This window comes from Orcinus orca, chromosome 14, assembly GCF_937001465.1.
Source record: "Orcinus orca chromosome 14, mOrcOrc1.1, whole genome shotgun sequence".
In the NCBI taxonomy this organism is placed as follows: domain Eukaryota; kingdom Metazoa; phylum Chordata; class Mammalia; order Artiodactyla; family Delphinidae; genus Orcinus; species Orcinus orca.
This window is the reverse complement of record NC_064572.1, coordinates 76579694-76603349: the sequence shown is the minus strand read 5'-3', so window position 1 is coordinate 76603349 and position 23656 is coordinate 76579694. Positions and strand designations below refer to the sequence as shown.

At 39.8% G+C, this 23656-nt stretch overlaps 1 protein-coding gene across 1 annotated transcript; it reads right to left on the bottom strand.

The window, feature by feature from the left end:
• Positions 1-9560: 9560 nt before the first annotated feature.
• On the bottom strand, positions 9561-23154 carry PNLIP (pancreatic lipase). Its single transcript, XM_033421126.1, has 11 exons — positions 23109-23154; positions 21718-21872; positions 20992-21114; positions 18937-19071; positions 16569-16680; positions 15201-15320; positions 14965-15084; positions 14338-14456; positions 12071-12200; positions 10859-10967; positions 9561-9729 (listed from the first exon to the last, which is right to left on the bottom strand). Exons 1-11 carry the CDS (start codon positions 23152-23154, stop codon positions 9561-9563), a joined length of 1338 nt encoding a protein of 445 aa, XP_033277017.1.
• Between the last annotated feature and the right edge of the window lie 502 nt (positions 23155-23656).

Genomic DNA, 23656 nt, shown 5'->3' with positions numbered 1-23656 from the left:
TTAGAGGTATGTTAGTTATGGGGCTTTTGTTGTAAGCAACAGAAATCAATTCTGGATAATTTTTTTTTTTTGTGGTACGCAGGCCTCTTACTGTTGTGGCCTCTCCCGTCGCGGAGCACAGGCTCTGGACGCACAGGCTCACGGGCCCAGCCACTCCAAGGCATGTGGGATCTTCCCGGACCGGGGCACGAACCTGTGTCCCCTGCATTGGCAGGTGGACTCTCAACCACTGCGCCACCAGGGAAGCCCCTGGATAGTTAATTTTTTTAAAAAAGGAGAGATTTGTTGGGAGAATATTGGGGCATCTCATGGAATCCATGAAGTTGTTGAACCGTGACACCCAGGGAAACCCAAGAAATGAAACCACTCTGGAGACCTCGGCAGGTCGTCCTCAGATCCCCTCCGCCCCTCTGTCCCTGAATTAATTAGCAATGGGATATGGGTCCTATTAGGAAGGCCTGGATGTGCACCAAAAGATGGAGGTGAAGTTGTGAGCTGGGCACCTTCAGCAAGAAGTAAGTGGTTCTGCAGTAGTAAATTTAGCAATCCTAAATCAACTAACTCTACTTAATTTGTACCAAAGTGCACAGTTAGTGGCTCAGTGCCAGTGGGCAGGGGATTTGAAATAATGAAGAGATGATCTTCTTGAGTTATCAAGAGTGACTGGCAACACTGGGGAGTGGATTTGCTGATCAGGAAAGCTGATCAGGACTGTTGCATTATGTTAAGATAAGAAGAAGCAACCCTGTATTCATCAGCATTAGTTGTTCAAGAATAAGTGTGCTGTATCGAAGCACTTTGTTTTCTACAAACATCAAAAGCAAGTGAACCAAAAGGGCACCCTCACTTCTGATGACAGCAGTGAGGAAAAGGCAGTATAAGAAGGCCAGAGGGCTTCGCTGGTGGCGCAGTTGTTGAGAGTCCGCCTGCCGATGCAGGGGACACGGGTTCGTGCCCCGGTCTGGGAAGATCCCACATGCCGCGGAGCGGCTGGGCCCGTGAGCCATGGCCGCTGAGCCTGCGCGTCCGGATCCTGTGCTCCGCAACGGGAGAGGCCACAACAGTGAGAGGCCCACGTAACGCAAAAAAAAAAAAGAAGGCCAGAGTCTGGAGCCTGGGTTGACCCCTTGCTGTGAAAAGCCTCCTGACACCTGACCTGTTCCTTCCCCAGCCCCAGGCTTCCCCGGGTGGAGAAACAGTTTAGATGATGACAGATGGATTGTGAAAATGGTCACAGTTCTTTACCCCCTCCCCTTCCTGAAGCTGCCCTTTGCCATGTGGTCTTGCAGCTTCTTCCATCAATAACTGGAGTCTATTACGCCACCACCTGAATCTGGGCTAGCTGTGTGACTTGGTTTGGCTATTAAACGTGATGGCAGCAACATCTTGGAGCAGCTCAAATCCAGCCGACCCCTAAGTATGTGAGAGACCCAGACAGGATAAGCTGCACTTCTGACTCAACCCACTCTGACTGCAGACACATGAGTGAATCCAGTCAAGACCAGAAGAAACACCCAGTTAACCTGGAGATTTGTGAGCAAACCTGTCTAAAGCCACCGAGTTTAGTGATGATTTGTTATGCAGCAGCTAACCAATACAGAAACTCAGCTCAGCCAGGCCTGGGATTCAGAGAGAGCAGCTCTCATTGCACTCACTGTTGCCATTCTCGGGTACACAGAATCAGATGAGCGTCTATTCTTTTCTAAGACAGTGAGAAAACTCCCACATCTGTCAATATACACTGTGCTCTAATGCACTGGCTCTTGTTTAAATGCCCTGAGGGATTTAATTGGACAAAGCCCCTAGCAAGACTGGGGTCTAAGCTGCTTCTCCTTTAAAGCCTCTTCGACCAGTTCATTCACTCCACACTAGATGGAAAGATTCCTGGGCGAGGCTGTTAAATAAGAATAACAACTGAAATATGTTGAATGAACTGATATCCTGGTCAGATTCAGGGAATTAAGGCGGGACTCATGTGCCTGCAAATCTGTGGATCTCTTCTGAAAATGCGACTTCATTTCCACCAGACAGCTTTCCTGTCTTCAAGATGTATGACTCCTTGAAAGTCACAAAGGTGAAGAATGAGGTTGCCAGCCATTATCTGCCATGTCCACACATCCAGATGGAGCCGAGTAGCTGCCTTCCTCTAGCCAGTCAGTTCTGTCCTTGTTTTCTCCTTCAATTTCAAGTTCACAATGTATAGATACCTTGTCATCTTGTAAGAGAACAATCTTGTAAATTTGAGGGGAGGAGTAGGTTGGCTCAAGCTGGGTTCTAGCAGCCCCTTAATTCCAAAGAAGTGTTTGCCCTGAAAAAGCTGTTTTCTAAGTCTTTTTCACAGCCTGGACACTCACCTGCATTCGTTTGAACCACAGCTCTAAATATCCCTTGAACTGGTTGAATGTCTCCCTGTGTTTGTAGTAACAGAAGTGGGGGGTGCAAAACTTTGCCTTATCATCAGTCAACCATTGACTTCTTTCTTTTTCTTTCATCAGAGATGCCCTGTCTGTGGGATGTGAATTCAGGTTCTGAGTGTAGCTCAGACTTCCCAAAGTCCTTGAGGGCCGTTGGTAGATTCCACCCGTTCTTGTCGGCTGGCTAACAAGTGAAAGTCTCAGGGCAGACAGACCCTGGTGCCAACTGGGGAGAACTAGGCCCAAAAGTCTGCACCCTCTATAGGGGGGCCTGGGAATTTCCAGAACAGCCCCAGCTTTCAGGATCCCAGAGTACCTGAAAGTTCTGGGCCAAGTAGAGCAGGATTTAGATCAAGAAATGGATCAGAACTTGCATTCCATGCAAGTACCAATTGGATTGATTTAAACCCCAAACATGGGTCAAGTCACTGCCCTTCTCAAAGCCCTTTGGGGGTCTCTGCTCATCACTTAGAGAATCTTCCATCATCTGATGGTCATGGACCTTCAGAAGCAGGCACTGGGTCCCCCTTTTGCTCACAGTGTGTTCTTCGTGCCTAGCAGAGTGCCTTACACACATTAGGTGCTCAATATGTGCTTGTCAGAGGAATAAATGGTCAATCAAGCCCAATCTGGTCCCATCTCCTATGACTCCCCTCTCTGAACATGGTCTACAAGATGTAACACACTGCAGTTTGCCAAACACTCCATGCTCAGGTACTATACTTTTGGACAAGCTGTCCCCTCTATTGGAATGCTCACCCCTGGTCTTATTTTAGGCTCCCCTGAATACAGAGTCTGAGATAAGGGCTTGGGTGCAGAGAGTTTATCTGGGAAGTGACTCTAGGAAGCACGAGTAAGAGGAGTGGAGAGTAGGAGGAAAAGTGTTACTGGGGATTGACTCTGCTGCGCAATCTGAACCACAGAGAGAAAGTGTCAGAATTGTTCATAGGATGGGTACCTGGGGCACAGGCTACCCTACCCTTGGCCCCCTACACTCCTTGGGTAGGCTTAACCCCCTTTTCTTTCCCTTTACTTACTTTATATAGCCTTTCTCCATCCTACCCCTGCTCTCAACCTCTCTCCCCAAATCAAATGCCAACGCTTCTTTCCTCCCAGGATAGTAACTCATACTTCCTGACACTGTTTCATAACTGTTTCCTTGTCCAGCTCCCTCATCAGACTACAATCTCCTGGAGGGTGAGAAATGTATTTTATTTATTTTACATCCTTCGTGCCAACAGCAGTGTCTGGAATATAGTAATGGGGGCTCCATAAATGTTTGTTGAATTAAGTAATGTATTTAATTCAGTTCCAATGAGGAAATGACCAAGCTGGTGTCATTTCCAGAGAAATTCAAAAAGGAACAAGGTGGGACACTGTGGTGGCCACAGAGGTGTGCCGCTCAGATCCTTTCAGGAAAACCTGCTGCAGGACCAGAGATGACTGGCAGCCCAGCTGCCGCCCCTTGGATCCGCGGGGCACTCACACAGAGGCCACACTGCTGCCGGCTGCCTCAACCCATGGCTGAGCACGGCATGGGTACAAGAGCCCGTCTACTCCTGCCTGAAGTAGGATTCCTGCCAAGGATCACCTTCCCTTGGGGACTCCCCATCGACTTGGCCAAGACTTTCTCAGACATTTGCTGAGGGCTGGGGCTCTTCCCACCCAATCTTTCCTTCCTTTCCCCTCTCATGGATGTTAGACCTGCACTGAGGTCTGAAGTTTCTCCTGCCTACTCCTGCTCTCTCCTCTTTCATCCATCACAGACATTTCCCTGGCATCTGATTCTCAGAGGGCCCAACTGACACAGACACAGAAATAGACATGGCCAAGGATTTGAAAGAGAAAAGTTCAGATTAGAACTGGAGACTCCCTATGTGTCAGTCCTCCTGAGATGTCGATTAAAGACGATGGAAAAAGTGGCAAAGGTGGGGACTTATCATGTGTGCCCACCACCATCAAGAGGGTCACTTTGGACCTGGAAGCCTGCCTTAAGTGATCAGAATGACATCAGTAATAGTAATGGGCATGACGTCAGTATCAAGTAAACAATATTCCCAAGTTCAAATGCCAGGTAACATGTAGCAAAATTCAACAGTCATTTGTGGTTTTTCAGACCACCTCCAAATATTGGAACTTAATCACATTATCCAAACATTTCATTGGAAATAATGGACATGATGGCAAAGAAAGGAATGTAGTGCTTCACCACTAGATTTTATTAGCAGTAAGATTCAGTGTTCACATGTCAGCAGCTCCTAACACAGGGTGAGGGTAAGCAGAATATCTTCCCTCACAGTTTCTTGGCTACAGAAGTTGAACCTGGGGAGAGAAAACAAAAAGTCAGCTCTTCCTGACACACAATTGGTGTGTGGAGTTTGATGACAGCCACTTCCTTCCCCTCAGGCTGAGTGAGTGGCACACTCTGTGCCCCAAACTAGACACTGGCCGAGTGAATACCTCTTGGGTATAAAGGACTGCATTTTCCTTTCTAATTTTATCCCATGGCTATGCAATAGCAGAAAGAAGAGGTATCATTGGACACGCCAGAGGACACGGAGGGTCCATCTGTCACATCCCCAAAGCACCTACTAAACACGGCACACCGTCAGTGAATGCACCTGAGGAAGAGTAGGGTCAGCGGCATGACAAGAAATCAGCCAGAGTAAAGATCCTGAGGTCCTGGTGTTACAGTGGCTAGGCATTCTTATTTTAATTCAGTATTGAATTGAATGACTAATTTACTCATTAAGACTGAGCAATACTTAGGAGGCTTTGGAGCTAACGTTCTTTAATAAGATACAGAAGCATATATAAAGTGCCTGGCACATAAAAAATGCTCAGAAAAATGCTCTTTTCTCTTCATCTTCATTTTCTTCTCTGTAATCTAATGGCTAGCCGATGTGCAAATAGCAAATTAAAGAAAGGTTAGGGGCAGGACAGGAACAAAGATGCAGACGTAGAGAACGGACTTGAGGACGTGGGGAGGGGGAAGGGTAAGCTGGGACAAAGAGAGAGTAGCATGGACATATCTACACTACCAAATGTAAAATAGCTAGCTAGTGGGAAGCAGCTGCATAGCACAGGGAGATCAGCTCGGTGCTCTGTGTCCCCCTAGACGGGTGGGATAGGTAGGGTGGGAGGGAGATGCAAGAGGGAGGGGATATGGGGATATATGTATACGTATAGCTGATTCACTTTGTTATGCAGCAGAAACTAAAACAACAAGGTAAAGCAATTATACTCCAATAAAGATGTTAAAATAAATAAATATTTTTAAAAAAAAATAAGAAAAATATTGGACAAGATGAAACTCAGTGCAAATTAGTGAAGGACTTTGACTAAAAGCTCCCTCTCATTTGATGGCAATCCGTAAGTTAATGTTGTTCTTCATTTTTCCCATTAGAATATAATAAATTAAGATACACCATCAAAAAAACCCCTAATATTGAAAAGAGTCACAAGAAGTGAAGGGCACACAGTATATATAAATAAAGGTGATCTGAATTTCTATTGTGGTAGTTAAGGATTTGCTGAAGTCAGATTTCCTGCACATGAATTCTGGCATTGAGCTTTCACTGAATTATCTGTAAAATGGGGATAATAACAGTACTTATTTCCCATCACCACAATCAAGAGAGTAAACATATCCATTATTCCAAAATTTTCCTCTTATCCTTTGTAATCTCTCCTTCCCATCCCTTTCCATCTTCCCTTTCCCCAGGCAACCACTGGCCTACTGTCGTTATAGACTACTTTGAATTGTGTAAAATTTTATATGAATGGAATCAAAGGTGTATGCACTCTTGTTTAGCTTCTTTCATTCAGTATAATTTTGTTCAGTATAATTATTTTCAGATTCATCTATGTTGCTGCATGTATCACTAGTTTGTTCCTTTTCACTGCTGAGTAGTATTCCATTGTACAAAAGACCACAATTTGTTTATCCATTCCCTTGTTGGTGGACTTTCAGTTATTTCCAGATTTTGACTATTGCAATAAAAGGTAATATGAATATTTATGTACAAATCTTTGTATAAATATATGCTTTCTTTTCTCTTGGGTAAATACATAAAAGAGAAACACGGCTGAATTTTAGGTAGGTGTATGTTTGGCCTTTTAGGAAACTATGAAAGAGTTTTCCAAAGTGGTTGCATCGTTTTACATTCCCATCAACAGTTATATGAGAATTCAAGTTTCTTCACATCCTCACCAGTGCTTGATATTGTCAATCTTTCAAATTTTAGCCATTTAAATAAGTTTATGTTGGTATCTCATTGTGGTTTTAATTTGCATTTCCCTAATAATTAATAGAATACCATTTTCTGTTCTTTCGCTTCTAATCTATTTGTGTCTTTATATTTAAAGTACATTTCATGTAGGTAGCATACGGTTGTGTATTGAGTTTTTAAAATCCAGTTAAACAATCTCTGCCTTCTAATTGTCATATTTTAATTTAATACATTTATTGATACGGTTATTATCTTGCAAGTTGTTCCCTATGCTGTTTTTCCCCCTTTTTATGCCTTAAAAAATTCCATTTAATCTCCTTTTTTTGGCTTATTAGCTATAGTTCTTTGTTTTACCATTTTAGTGGTTGCTTTAGAATTTATACCACATATTTTTAACATCACATTTTACCTTCAAGTGGTAATATTTTAATTTACATATGGTATAAGAACATGATAAGAGTGTGTTTCCATTTCTCCCTCCTACCTAATGCCTGATGGCATTGTTCTCATATATTTTACTTATACACGTTATAACAGCCCCTCCCCCAAATATTGCCATTACTTTTTAAACTTTCAATTATTTTTAAAGACTTAAATAACCATATTTTAAAATCTCATACGTTTCCCAACGTAGTTACTATCCCCTACGCTCTTAACGTCTTTCTGTAGATTCTTTTACAACCAGTATAACTTTCCTTTCTCTGAAGACTTTCCTTTAACATTTCTCATGGTGTTGATGGGTTGGTGATGAATTCTTTCAGCTTTGATATGTCTGAAGAGTCTTTATTTCATCTTTTTCTTTGAAAGATACTTTTGTGGATATAGAATTCTAGGTTAACGGTTTTTTCCTTTCAGTACTTTAAAGATGTTGTTCCACTGTTTTCTCACTTGCATTGTTTTTGATGTGGAATCTGCCTGTAATTGTTATCTTTATTCCTCTGTAGGTAATGTGTGTTTTTTCTCTGGCTGCTTTTAAGTTTTCTTCTTTATAACTGGTTTCGAGCAGTTTGATTTTCACATGTGTTGGCATAGTTTTCTTCATGTTTTTTGTGGTATCACTTGGATCTATATGTTTACAGTTTTCACTATGTTTGAAATTTTTGAAGCCATTATTTCTTCAAATATATATTTCTCTCCTTCCTCCTTTGGAGTCTTCAATGAGAACTATATTAGACTTCTTGTTATTTCACAGATCACTGATATTCTTTTCATCAGAAATTTTTTTTCTCTCTTTGTTTCATTTTGGATACTTTCTATTACCTCTTCAACTCCACTAATCTTTTCTCTCACAATGTCTAATCTGCTCTTTCATTTCAGATATTGTAGCTCTCATCTCTAGAAACTCAACTTGGGCCTTTTTTCTATATATAGGCCATACCTCTACTGACCTTTTTAAACCAATGGAATACAGGTTTACTAACTGTTTGAATCTATGTCTGCTATTCTAACAGTTGTGTCGGCTCTGGTTTGGTTTCAATTGATTGATTTTCTCATTATAGGTTGTGTTTTCCTGCTTCTTTATATACATGGAAAACTTTCATTTAATGTCATATATTGTGGATTTTAGCCTGTTAACTGCTGGATAATTTTGTATTCCTATAAATTTTCTTGAGCTCTGTTCTGGGGTGCAGTTATCTGGAAACAGTTTGATCCTTTCAGGTCTTGCTAATTCTAGGCTAATTTTTTTTCCTGCTACTGAGGGAAGACCTTCTTAAATACTCTACCCAACATTTCCTGAATTATGAGCTTTTCTGGTCTGGTTGGAGGAAACAAGTACTGTTCCCAGCCCTGCAAGAGTACTGGGTAGTATTCTCTCTAATCCTTTCAGGTGGATACTTCACAGACCTTGGCTAGTTTCCTCATATATATGTGCTGATCAGTCCTCTGCTGAATGTTTAAGGAAATTGCCCAGCTCCCTGAGATTTCCTCTCTGTAGCTCTCTCCTCTCTGGTCCTCTGTCCCGTGAAGTCCAGTTGCCTTGGATTTTTTGGATTCTTAGTTCTGTTTCTTCAACTCAGGTAGTTTACTGGGTTCTGCCTGAATTTTTCCTCTTTGTGTGACATCCTGGAGACTCTGTCAAGGCAGTAAGCCGGGACAATTTGAAGACTCTACCTTTTTGTTTCTTATCTCTCAGAGATCACTTTCCTTTGTTGCCTAATGTTCAGAGTCTTGAAAACTGTGGTTTGATTATATTTTGTCTGAATCTTTGTTTGTTTCAGTTGGGAAGGTAAATCTGGGCTCTTGTTACTCCATCTTTGCCAGAAGCAGAAGTCTCCACACTGGACTTACATGAGGACTGAACGATATGACGGCAGAAGCAGCATAGCACCGTGCCTCAGAATTTGGCTTTATACTCAAAACACTTGGGCTGATATTGGTATTGTTATGATTATCATCATCATCATCACCTCATTGCTTCTGGTAGTTCACTCTGGTAAATATCCGTTGGTTCACACACACTTTGGTCTTGATTAGAACCAAGAGTTGACCTTTGTCTTCACTAAAAGGACTAATGACACAGGACAATCTATTTGTATTCCTTGATAAGTTAAGTGTTATCTCGGTAATTTAAGTGGCAATTTGGTGAACCCAGGAAGCTTGGGGAAGATACACATATTAAGCACACACATAGCACAAGGCACAGCTGCTAAATGAACTCTTTCTTTTCACCTTAGGATTGTGAAGCCAGATTCTCATTCTAACACTTGTATCCGATCATACAACAGTCAGCTACAAATCTATCAAAGTTGTTTTCCTAAAGATGTACACTTTCTTCTAAAGAAACAAAAGGTATTAGGAAGCAGTGGTGACTGAGATATAGGAGAACCACTATAGGTGACTTAAAGTTGTCTTTCAATGGGAGTAGAATTATAAACGTGACTCAATGATTCAAATCTCTTTGGATTTTTATTACTTACACTTTTCCATCATTGCGTTCCACACTGATCTTGGATGCTCCCACTCTGGGTCGAGTTGGGTTGATCACGTTATTGTACCAAATAAATTTAACCTTCTGCACATCTCCAACTTCCACATCTGAGTCAAATTCATTGGAATGAGTACTGTCTGGTTGGAGAATGCCCCTTGGGAATGAAGAAGTTAATAAAAACATACATGAATATACATAAACATACATATAAATATACACATATATGTTTCTAAAAGCAGTTAACAATGTATCTCTAGTAAGATGATTGATAGTACATTTGTGAATCTAATGGTTAAATAAGTGTAGACATGTATGCCAACTCAGTGGTAGTTCATTTGCCATCAATATTTCATACTACTTTGAAGTCATCCTTATTTTCATAAAACTTCAAACATGTTATAGTCACAATCCTCCCACAATTTAATAAATGATGACATCATTATATCATCCTTTTCCAGTTGTTTTGTGGGTAGAATAATTATTTAGTGATTATAAATCATGCATCAAAATAAACATCTGTGGTTTTCTCAGGAAATAGCAGAGAAAAAATTTAGAAACAGAGTTCTAAAATGTATTAAGGTACAAGGGTGAAATAATCTCTTCCCTTTAATGACACATGGCAGTACTGTACTTCTGAAGGGGTTCAGAACAAGTCTCCCCAGAATGTGCCACTTTGGCAGGTGGACTATTTCGAGCTGAAGGAAATCAAGACCCAGCAGACTCAAGGATAACTTTTACCTCTCCCTTAACTGCCTAAAAGAATTTAGATAGAAGGCCTGGTTCAGGAAGGGAACTATCACCTGAGATAGCTACAAGGAATATGGGTTAGGTGTGCTAGGCTGGCGGGGAGCTCAGCTGGGCCTGGAGATCAAATTCCTCTCCGTGTCCTGTTGTCTCTGCCTGTCATGGCAAACCTTTGTGCACCAAACCTTTGTTCTTCCCATCTTACTGTGGATCGTCTTTCTCCCCTTTGAAGTCCCAGACCCCTGTCCCTTCTCCTTAGCTCAGAATGGCATATAAGCCTCAATTGTCTCACTGCCTGTGGGTCTCATATTCTTCTGGGACCCCCATATGTACATAATTAAATTAGTTTTTTCCCCTGTTAATCTGTCCTATGTTAATTTGATTACCAGACCAGCCAAAGAGCCAAGAAAGGTAAAGGGAAAAATCCTTTCCTTCCCTATATTCCCATATAGTAATGAATAAACTCTTATGTCCCTGACATACATTGTATGTGTGAAGTATTCCAACATTGAAGGAGCTTAGAGTAGTAGTTTACTCACTTGAAAATTTCATACTGCTTAGAGTTTCCTCTATCTCCAAACAAAGAAACTAGTATGTGTCCTCTAACCTTCTTTCCAGACAGTGTGACAGCCACCTTATACCTCCAACCTGCAAGGGGGAAATATTTGCAAACTATCAGCTTTTAGGAAAATTATTCTGGAAACAGGCTAACTTGGATTCCACTACTGCTGAATTTTGAATAATTTTTGTATGGTTTTGGTAGTTCTTCTAGTCAAATAGTGATGGATATTCCTTTAACTAAATGTTCAGAGGGCAGACATTGGGGGAGGGGAGGAACACAGACCCTTTCCAAAGTCAAAAGATTTCAAGCCAAGGGACTAAGTTATATATTTTGTTTTCAATTTTTTTAACCTAACAATTTATTCTTGAACATTATAAGAACTTTATGTTAAAAGATAATGGAAAAATAATAGTGTGGTATTTTCATCAGTTTATTTCATTTTTACAGATCACAAAATTTTAGAGTACTGTCATCTTTTTGTCTAAATAATCTATATTTATCTTTAACATTCTATAATTCAACTTTTCATCACCATTGGAATTGTATTAATTTATGGTAACCATTTTATGGTACTAGTCAATAGTGAACTACAATTTTTTGCCATTTAGAGCTAGCCTGGGCCAAACTGGGAAGGGGATAAAATTTAGCTTTAGTTTTTACAATGCAGCTAATAACCCTATTGACTCCCATCCAAATAGTTTTCCTCCTCTATTACCCAGAAAAGAAACCCAGGGTCTGTCCCCAAGTCTCACCATTCCTGCATTCACTGATTCCCATCACACATGGAGTCTACAATCCTAATATCTCTTGAATCTGTCACCTCCTTTCCACTCCCACAACCTCTGCCATCTCTCTCCTGGGTTGCTTTTCTGCTTCTAAAAACCTCAGAATTTTGCACAGTGAAACTTTTAATAGCGTATGAAGAGGCTGGAGCAGAAGAAGCCTCCTGAATTCGGTACCAGAATCAACTGTGAAGAAATTTATTTTTGCATCATTGATAATTCAGGCCCTAAACTCTGTTCTGCCACCCAAATTAGCATGTTCACATTGAGCATGGCATTGATGTGTTTTTCCATTTTGGGGAGGAGTGTTTAAAACTTTTGTACAGAAAAGCAATTTCACATATTTCCACTGGATGTGATAAGATACATAGTATTGAGAATTTAAGACAAATAAAATAGGGGCTTACGGGCAAAATTGCTGGCATCACCGGTGTTTAGATAAAATATCTGGCCCACTTCTTTGGTTTTCCCAGGAAATCTATCAGCATAATGACCCATCTGCGGGCAGCCTTCACTTGGACAGGGGAAGCACTTGTTCTAAGGAGAATAAACAAATGATGAATGAGGAGGCTCTTTTTTTAAAAGTGTACCATCTTATTCCACGTGTTGAATTTTCAAATATTTTAAAGCCAATCGTCTTCTGATAATAAAAGAAGACTTTAACAGTATCTCAACAAAGGTTAAAAATGTCTCATTATTTACAATGATAAGTCAGCAATTTCACTATTAAATAACATGACACTAGCATAAATATTATAAAAATTAACTAAGAGAACTTATTTATTTATTTACATTTTAATCCTTTCTCTTTTGCCTCTCTAAGTTGTTCCGGTTGCCCCAAGACACCCATCTGCCTTTAGGTGGTTAGAATTTATTTTAGAAAAATTGCAAAAGAAAGAGCAGGAGGTGATAATCAGCTTCTGGCTCACAAAATAGGACTCACTGGGAGGACAATAGACTTAAAAGTCAAGCTTTTCTCAATTTTCTCTAGCTCCCACTTAGCATATCAAGTCTGGAAGATTCAGATCTCAGAATTCTCCCAGTGTGAAGGGAAGATGCTCTAGTTGGTCAGTCAGGCTTAGCCATGAGGTCTGGAGAAGATGGATATCATATAGGAAAATGTCCTTTTTTCGTGGGCCAAGAAACTGCAAGGAGAAGAGAAGGAGGGGGATGAACAGAGGCGGAGGCAGATGGACATAAAAATTCCTGCTATGAAAGGGCAAGGCTGCCCCACAGTAGAGGAAAGTGGTGAACTCCTGAATCAGTGGACCAGATGGGGAATGGGCTGAATTTCAGGGTCCGCATTCAGCAAAAGCTAAGGGAAACTGAGCCAGCCAGGAAGAAATGGCCAAAGCTCTCTGAGAGCATTGCCCAAGCCAGTAGCTTGGACATGCCCAGACATCACCTGCAGATGACAGCTATGAGCCCGTCAAGAAGGCGGACCCACAAGCCTCCTCTCTGCGCTCCACACACACACTGACCACCACCACCATGATCACCTTGCCCAATACCAGCTTGGAGAGAGGTGGTCCAAAGGCTGAGAAATCTGCAAAACTGAGAATTGTTTTCCTATAAAAGTGTCTGAGCATCACTTAAAAGGACTGTTTATATTATTGAATCAGATTAAATTTTAACTGGATGAAACCTAAAGCTTCTGTGTTTGTTTGTTTTCCCCATTACCTAGAAAATACGGATTTGGGAAGAAAATAAAAATAAAGTTAGACCAAAGAAGGGGGGGCATTCTCATTGCATATGCAAGCTACATTGTGAATAGAATATGCACCCAGCCCCTCTCCCCTACACATAATAGCTAACATTTGTTGAACGCTAATTATTATATTTTAGGTTCTGGGCTAAGCAATTAAAACATGTTATCTTATTAAATCCTCCCACCAAATCTATGGAATCTACCATTTTATTTACATTTTGAAATGAAGGAAGTGCCTTAGAGAAGTTAAGTATTTTGCCCCGAATCATTCAACTATTTAATGGTAGAACCAGGAATCAGATCCTGTCTCTTCATTGCTAAAGTATATCTACTTGATAATTATAATTTCACCTAGCACGTTACTTGAAAATTTACATATTAAATAACATAGGGTATACATTTTTATTTGAAAAAAAATTATTGTGAAAGGAAAAGCAATAGTAAAAAAAAAGCCAGGCAATTGATATGTCATATTCAAGATCAGATTTAAGGATCCCAACTTAGATATTTAGAGAATGCCAAAAAAAAGATGGACACTCAAAAAAAAATCTTGGCAATTATGAGACTGCACAGAAATGTCCACATGCCCATAATCATATACCTTTATAAGGTTAACATTTAAAACAAGTTGTTCATGTTCATCAGCATCCTGCAACCATAGATCAGATTTCCATAGACAATTTTTGCACTTAGAATTATTTCCAAACCAAGTGTGAACATTTAGCTGACACATACAGAAGTGATAGAGAGCAAGGTAGATTTGGGATATTTCAGTTTACAAGCGCATTTCTCCAAAGTTCTCCAATGCTTTATCACTATTAAAATAAACATGTATTATTGAAAGTATAAATCATGTGGCAGTCATATAGTAACATTCACTGAATGCATGTCATGTATAGTGAACCACACTGGTCATGAGAAGCGATGGTCACAAAATTCTTTAGGTGCAAGATAGAATCTACTTACTGCACTGAAAACGCTGTAAGAGGCACAAGGAAATCCAGCAAAGCCATCAGGGTTGAGGATGCTATCAGCATAATACTTGTAGCTTCTTAAGTGATTACAGGCCGCAAAGTTGCGTGTTCCTTTAAAATCAGACATGATTACACATCAGTGACAGATTTTATTTTTCCAAGTTAATGCCATGGTCAGAATACAGTTGTTGAATAGATTTTTCTAATTAGTGTGAACTCATGGCAGTCACAGAACAATGAAGGGTAGTTATGATTTGAGATGCAAGCAGAATTTAATATAATCTGTTTAAGATTATAATAGTTATGCCATAGCTAAATGAAATGGAAAAATAACTCTAGGAGGAAAAGATTGGTCTGTAAGGGATAGGTATGACTGAGTAGTGAATTCCCTGAATTAGATCCTTGAAAAGTTGACTACAAATACACTTTCTTTCCTATAGTCTTCTCATGTCCACCTCCGCCAGTGAAAACCTGTATCTTGGGGATACAACTAAAAGTTCTTTGTTATACAAAATGTGAGACCTGTACAATACCAAAATATTTAGCAAGTTTATCAAAAGGAAACACAGATTCACACCCCGCCCCCAAGAAAATCTCTTCATATACATAATCGTTGTACCTTCCCAGATCCCATCTATGTCAACAATCTGAGAGAGAGCATTCTTCTTACATCCGGGCATTTCCTTTCCTCCATTTGGAAAGAAATCTAGGTGGCCCACAACTTGGCTCATTCCAAAACCTGAGGAATTTTAAAATATGGGAAAGTTGATGTTAATGTAAAGACTCAAAACACTCTAAAACGCTCTTATGTATAGACTCAAAAAACACTCCAGGGGGACAAATTGAGGAACTCACCCAGGTTGGGGATTATGGGGGCAGCATCTGTGTGAATTACATCCACAAATTGGGCATCACTGGGGTCCAATCGGACTAATTCAGGTGTGCCCTCAAAGCACGGTTCTGCTGGATCCAACCCTAAAATAGATAGGATGCGTCATGTCAGTGTCTATCAGTGGACATGCATGTTCACCTTTCTCTTTAGAGACCTGAGTGCAGCTTTGGTGGTAATCATGAGTAATGCGTGCAAAGAAATAAGCTGGTTCTTCCCTGTCTTACCAATTTCTAAGGGAAATCTGTGTCTAATTTACTATTTGCATTAAAGTGAATTTTCCTCAAACCATGGAATTTGGCCCTACTTACGGATGCTTAAGTCATTGGGACAATCCCTGTCAATAGCACAGTTACAACAGAAGAGCCAGACTCTGGGAAACACTGGACTCCTAAGAGATTTTCAAGCTAAAAGAGTTCCACCTATACTATAAAGTCCTGTGAGGGCAAGGATCTTGGCTTTCACAGTCACTGCGACCACAGCTTGGCAAGTGCCTGACTGAGCAGGCTCTCATAAGCATTTATGGACTATGAGAAAGAATGTTCTCTCCAGCAAGTTAAAGAGATATCCCAGACACCCCCACCGATGCAAATGTAACCAACTTACCCAAAGTATTAAAAAAGAGAATCAGGGGGTCGGAGACAGGGGATTTGGGAAGAACATAAAGAAGGGAAGATGCAAGAATAAAGTAATCATTTCCTGAAATAGTCACTTCAGATCCAGGATAGCAAAGTCTTTCTTATAAAGTTACAAGGTTGTTGTAGGACCTGGGTATCCAACATATGACTCCATTGGCTAAAGGCAACCAGTCTGAGATTTGTAAAATCATATTTTTTATCTAATTAGCAGCATGTAGCCCGGGCAGCCCAGGACACCCAGACTATCTGTCCCCACCACTCTCGGGTTGTGGTTCATGAGGACTGGACTAATTATCAATTGCTATGAAGCAGAATATAATTAATGATACATTTTTGAGCTCTTTGGGTTTAATTCTATTGCTTCTATTATTTATGCCATTTCTTCTATTCACCAAACTCATCCTTTGTGAATACCCGACAAAGAGAAAATAGATATGAATAAGACATCCAGATGTTCTTAATTCACATTTTAGTCACATGCAGTATTTATATGTTAAACAGGGCTCTGTAGACTAAAGATTGGTATTAATAACAAATTCATAAGGTCTCAGAACGCACCGATTTCTCTGATCATGTGATCTAATTTGGAAAATGTGAAAACTTGTCTCCTCAGGTAAAAGCAGGTCTGTGCCAAATTTCTGTCCTTTTAGACCCCGTATAGGCTTCATTTAGTCCAACTTTGCAGCTTTGACCAACCTGTGATTCGTCCAATGGTCCCATTTGTCCTCCTTCCTGACTCCCCAGCAGCGTGGGCACCTAGACTGTGGCCAATGACGTGGACCTTGGAAGGTGAGTATCCAAGTGACGACTGTTGGAAAGAAAACTTCTTCAGAATGTTTTCAAACTAGCAAAATTCACGATGGGCAGAAAAGAGAACGCTCTGAAAACTCAATTTTTAAGAAGAGAAGCTTCTCCTTTAAAGCAGTCAATTTTCATGGATTTTTCTTTTCATTTATCACGAGAAATGGCGACGGTGTAATGTTTAAACTGGTGGAAGTAGTGTTCTCTTTTATTGTTCTACTACGTAGAGGGGACTCTTGATGGATATCAGGACTTGTTACCCAGAGGTGGTGAAGCAGTATTTGGATTAGAAAGTAATGATTATTCTTCAATAAATGGTGTTGTGAAAACTTGACAGCTACATGCAAAAGAATAAAACTGGACCACTTTCTTACACTATATACAAAAATAAACTCAAAATGTATTCAAGACTTAAATATAAGACCCGAAACTATAAAACTCCAGGAAGAAGCATAGACAGTATATTCTTTGACATCCATCTTAGCCATAGGTTTTGGATCTGTCTCCTCACGCAAAGGAAACAAAAGCAAAAATAAACAAACGGAACTACCTCAAACCAAAAAGCTTTCGCACAGTGAGGGAAACCATCAGCAAAACAAAAAGGCGACCTACTAAACGGGAGAAGATATTTGCAAATTATATATTTGGTAAGAGTTTAATATTCAGAGTGGACAAGGAACTCACGTAACTCAATATAAAAAAACATAATCTGATTTAAAAAATGAGGCGAGAACCTGAATAGACATTTTTCCAAGTCAGACATACGGATGGCCAACAGACATATGAAAAGATGCTCAACATCACTAATCACCAGGGAAGAGCAAATCAAAACCACAATGAGGTACCACCTCCCACTTGTCAGAATGGCCATCATCTAAAAGACAACAGATAATAAGCATTGGCGAGGATGTGGAGAAAAGTGAACCCTCATGTACTATTGGTAGGAATGTAACTTGGTAGAGCTACTGTGGAAAACAGTAGGGAGGTTCTTCAAAAAATTAGAAATAGAACTTCCATATGGTCCAGCAATTCCACTGCTGGTTATTTTTCTGAAGAAAATGAAAACATGAATTCCAAAGGATATATGCACCCTTATGTTTATTGCAGAATTGTTTACAATAGCCAAGCAATGGAAAAAACCTAAGTGTCTGTCAATAGATGAGTAGATAAAGAAGATGTGGTACAGACATACCATGTTTTATTATGCTTTGCTTTACTGTGCTTCACAGATATTATGTTTTTTGCAAACTGAAGGTTTGTGGCAACACTGCATTGAGCAAGTCTATCGGCACCATTTTTCCAACAGTATTTGTTCACTTTGGGTCTCTGTGTTACATTTTGGTAATTCTCTCAATATTTTAAACTTTTTCATTATTATAATATTTCTCATGGTGATCAGTGACTTTTTTTTTTTTTTTTTTGCGGTATGCGGCCTCTCACTGCTGTGGCCTCTCCCGTTGCAGAGCACAGGCTCCGGACGCGCAGGCTCAGCGGCCATGGCTCACGGGCCTAGCCGCTCCGCGGCATGTGGGATCTTCACGAACCCATGTGCCCTGCATTGGCAGGCGGACTCTCAACCACTGCGCCATCAGGGAAGCCCAGTGACCTTTGATATTACTATTGTAATTGTTTTGGGGCGTCACAAACTGCACTCAAGTAAGATGGTGAACTTAATCAATAACTGATCTGCCAGCTCCACAAACCAGACATTGCAATACATATTTTGGCACCTGAAACTAATAGAATATTGTGTGTGTGTGTCAACTATACTTCAATTTACAAAGAAAAAAGAAAAAGAAAAAAATTAAAAAAGAATAAAAGAATAATGAAAGCAATTACTTAAGCACTTTCAGGTTTAACATTTTCTAAGTTTTTAGTTACCAAATCAGGTTAGCTTGTCATCATTGTGCTTCTCTTAAAAAGATAAAAACAACAAAACCTCTACTTTAACCTTCAGGTTGACATTATCATATCAACTCGGCTTAATAACTGGTAAAATTAAAAGAACTAATGATGGAATTCAGTAGAAACAATCTACCTGGTTGCTTGAATAATAGCACTTAAAAATCAGTTTATTCACCTTAATAGGCATATTGATGAAGCCCAAATCTAGATTTTGTTTTGCATTTTTCTTTTTAATCAAGGAGAATGCCAACTCTAAGTAGAAAAATACTTTACCAGTTATCATACATACAGCAATTTTTCTGGAAGAGAATCCAGAGGGCAATGTGCATGGGCTTTTGTATAACCCAGAGGTAGTTACCTCAAGAACGTCAACGAAATATGCCACTTCTGCTCCCACAATCCGGATGTTCTGTGAGGCTTGTGTGTACCCAGTTCGTGAGCCACTTTTCCAGTCCACACAGATGCAGTTCACACTTTCCACTTTAAACAGGTTCTGATGGAAGAGACACAATAAATAAGTAAATAATTCAACATCTTTCCTAATTACTAATTAACACTCTTGAAGACCAGGATAAATTCCCTCCTTGACCTACACAATATCATGCTCGCTTTTTAACCCCAAACCAATAAACAAAACTTTTAATCTGTTATGGTTATGGAATCCTTTTTAAAGCTTAACATTGGCTCCAAACTAGAGATTTGGCCATAATGGGAACTGGATTCTTGGGATTTCTACAGCAACAGATGCATAGACATTTGTTGCAGGGAAAAGTGTATAAAATATGGTACAATGGGTTGTCTCATTAGAGCATCATAAACATCACAAGACATTGTCCCTTACTAGACTGTACCTGAGGGCATTGCCTGTCTTGTTCACTTCTGTATCCTCAGTGCCTGGAAAAGTTCCTGGCACATAGTAGGCACTCAGTAAATATCTACTAAATAATAGAATAAATGAAAGACTATGTTAGGACCCTTTAAATATAGGTATTGAAGGCAAATGAATAAGCTTCTCCATGATGGAAATACTAATCAAAATTTTTGTGCGAACACGTTTTATTGTACATGACTGAAGTTATTTCACATAAAAATATAAACTTTCAGATATCTGCTGGAAGCCTTTTTGGGTGGGGGTCAATGATAGTTTCATGAATGCTAGATCTGGCAGGAATTTTATTTATTTGAGTATTTATTTATGCATATCCCCACCTGTTTTCCAAGAAGAATTTGAGAATGCAGCAATATTAGAAACCATCTCCAATTGTTTCATTTTACAGATAGAAAAATCCAAAGAGGGGAAACGATTTGCTAGTGTCCTGGTTAGCTAAAGATAGAATCAGAACTTGAATCTACTGCATTTAACCTTCTAATTTAATGTACTCATTCCTCCATTATAATGCCAAAGCCAAGTCAAATGCAAGAAAAACACATCTGCTTTCGGATCTCAGAAATAAATTGTATACGCATATCTGAAAATCTACATACCTTTTGAGCTGAGAATCATTTATTTATTTTTTCTTCACTGTAGTATAGAAATCTATTACTACCCTCCCTTCTACCCCAGCCCAATAATCATCATCTATAAATTATTTTCGAAGACAAGTTGTGGTTTTACTGATTATTTTTAAACTTGTGTAGTTAATTAGCCCCTTCATTTTAACTGTCTTCAAGATCAGTCGAAACTCTCTGGAGTTAACTCAGATCAGCCTTTGGCTTGAGTCACAGGCAGGCCTGAAATAAGACCGCTAAAGAAATGATTGCATCTTTGCGCCACAGCTGGCCACAAAATCTTGATGAAGAAATGAATCAATGACAATGTTCCTTAAGCACTAGCAGTTACTGGAAAATTTATTCTGTTTGATTTTCTGTCTTTTAATTCTTCATTATCACAGGGCACATAGCCAAAGGCAAATTTAAGAAAATAGGATCACTACTGCTGAAACAACAGAAGCCAGAAATGAAAATCTACACAGTTTTCTTAGCTATTGCTACCATAGGAGATAAAAGAGTAGCAAGGGAAAATAATTAGTTTGGGCAAAATGAGTTATCTTAGTTCTTCACACAGAAATCAAAGCCTATTGAAGAGACTAAAAGCTATTGAAAATGCAACAAATGTTGCATCAGTATGGCAACATCTGTTGCTAAAATTTAGAGATATCTCTGTATTAGTTATTAAATAATCGCTACCCAGAGCCACCAAATGCCTGCCAGCCTTGCTGCTCTGACTGTCCCAGGTCCCCTCCACCCCGTGTCACCTCCTGGACCTCCTCTGGGAACCCCAGGCCCAGTGGGGTCAGAGGATCCTCCAGCCTCATGGTGGCAGTTATCTGTCCTGCCTGGGTAGGGCCTTGCCTTCTCTGTTGTTAATTATCACTCTGGAAACAAACTTCCCTTAAGAGATTTACAGTCTCACCTTGCAAATGTTGTGCAGCCAGCTTTCTTCTCCCTTGTCTATGAATCCATGAATAATAAAGACAGTTTTTCTATTTGTTTTGAAATTGGAGTCTGTGATAGTAGATGGATCTGCAACGAGTTTCTATTTGGGGGAGAAAAATGTTTAATGTCAAGTTTCTGAAAATATCAAATAGAACTGTTACGAGGAGGGAAGTGGCAGATGGGAGAAGACTCCTGGGACTTGGGATCCTTGTGAGTAAGGATTCTCTCATTACAACCAAGCTATTCGCAATTATCACCAAGTCGATACTTTCCAGATGTCATGACATTTTTGCATTTGCTCTACTTGGGGTAATATGTCTGCTATAATATTGGTGGTAGGGTCTTGTCTCCACCCAAAGGAAGGCTATGTACGTGTGTGTGCGTGTTTTATAGATACAAAGTATGTTGGGAGGTTATACATAATACTTAGAGATTATATATATGTAATATCCATATTTAGAATATTGTATTAAATGGTACCATAGAGGTAGAATAAAAATAATATCAAGTAATGGATACTTTAAACAAATTATCAAACAAACCTTTTATAAACAAGTTATATAAAATAATACGGTCACTGTGCTAATAGTCTGCAGAGGTGCAAATTCCACTGTCTGATTTGTTCTCTTTAGAAGACAAAATTCAGTATCCTTATTACATAAAACAGATGAAACTTAGTTCTGAAAACCATAAGTGTTCTTACTTGAAAGTTGTCTGGGTTCTCGTTAGTGTATAGGAGGAAACGAGTGTTGACATCTTTTGGAGACCAGGGCAAGATTTTGAGGGGTCTTTCTACAATTCCTGCCCAAGGGGAATCATCACTGAAGCAACCAAGTCTTTCATAGCAGATTTCTTTTCCTGCAATCACCCAGAAGTGTTAGTTTCACCAGGATGTTCTTTTTGATGGTCTCTCTGACAATACATGAGTTAAACTACATTTTGTGGCATATTTTCTTCCTCCACATCTTCAAACACCTTCCTTTATACACACTCACAAAACAGCTTCAACAGACAACATCCCAGCTAAAGACGGGCTGCTGCTTCTCATTTCCACTATGTAGGACCGTCTCACTCCCCTTCTGTCTCTGTCCAGTCCCATGCTAGGACTCGTTTGAGCCTCTCAACTCAGATGTCTTCTCTGGGCCCTTGGTGCCCAAGAAGGGAGCAGTCTGGTGTCCCCAGGTCTTGGTAGTAGGGGGTGAGGCGCTTACCTCCTCGTAAACATCTTCTGGCATTGGGCTTTGGGTTGAGAGCTTAAGTTTCGTGCAAATGCCAAAACTTTACGTCTCTCCCTGGGTGAGTATTTAGGTCTCTGACCTATATCTGAGGGGCATCCTGGATTCTTGTGATGAAGAAGCTGCCCACAAATAATCAAACAGAAAACCCATGGTTTGACACAACTCTGTGCTTGAATGTTAACCCATAAAAGAACAACACAAAGGAAGGGTTCTCCAGGGGGATAAAGTCTCCATTAATAGTGGGAGCAGGAATAGGAGTAGTAGTCGTTGTGGGCGCTGCATTCTCGATATGTGCCACGTGCCGGGCGAGATGATCTACGTGACTTATCACACCTAAGCCTCACAGTTACCCTACAACAGGGGTGGCATTATATGCCCAGTTCACAGATGAAGACAGTGAAGCACAGAGAGGTTAAGAATTTTACTCAGGGAAATACAGTTGTGGCTGATGGAACCAGGGTTCAAAGCTTACGCTTGACTCCGAGCTAGGGTTGCTAAATTTAGCAAATGAAAATACAAGTTAAGTTTGAGTTTCAGATAAACAATAAATTTTTTATTATAACAATAACAATAAATTTAAATTTTCTTAACTTTAAATTTTATTTATTATAATGATAAATTTTATCATTTATATAACTATGTCACATATTCTTCGTTTTACCTGAAATTCAACTTTAACTGGGCGTCTTAGTTTTTATCTGGCAGCCCTACTCCCAGTGCTGTGCTCCTAATCATGGATCTGTCCCCCTTGCTCTACTGCTCATCCTCATAGTAGCTGGAATTCAGGTGTTGTAGCCCTTCTTCCAAGTATTGAGCAGCAAGTCTCTTCCAGCATGACATAAATAGTTTTTCTTACCTACTACTGCTCCCAGCAACAGCGAAAGTGTCCAGATTAGCAGCATCTAAATAAAATTTTAAAATATAATTAAGTCTGGCTAAGTAAGTTCTTAAAAGATTGGGATAATTCAAGTTCAGCTAGACCTCTGAGGGAAAATGGGTAAATTCGACTAAATTAGACCTGGTAAACATGTTCCAGACTCACCATGGCAGTTCTGTCAAGTTCTGCCCACAAGATAGCACCTAGAGGTCCTTTTATAGGCAAAGCTTATCTTTTTGAGCAGTTCCATGGAAAAGTGGCATGAGAAAAGAGGAGGTTCCAAGGATGTATTTCTAATTTTAATCATAAATAAACCAAGATTGATAGAGTAGGTAAAGTTTTCCACAGTACTTTTGGAAAGATGAGAAAAGGGTAGATAAGCACAGTTCTCTTTCAATGTGATTATACAATGCTTAGAATCACCATAATTTCATTGTAGTGAAGGTTGTAGCCTGCCCGTTTTTTAGTTTACAGTTCTCTGTGCAGGTCTGTGGGTATGGGTGAAATGCAATTGTTTTCATAGACTT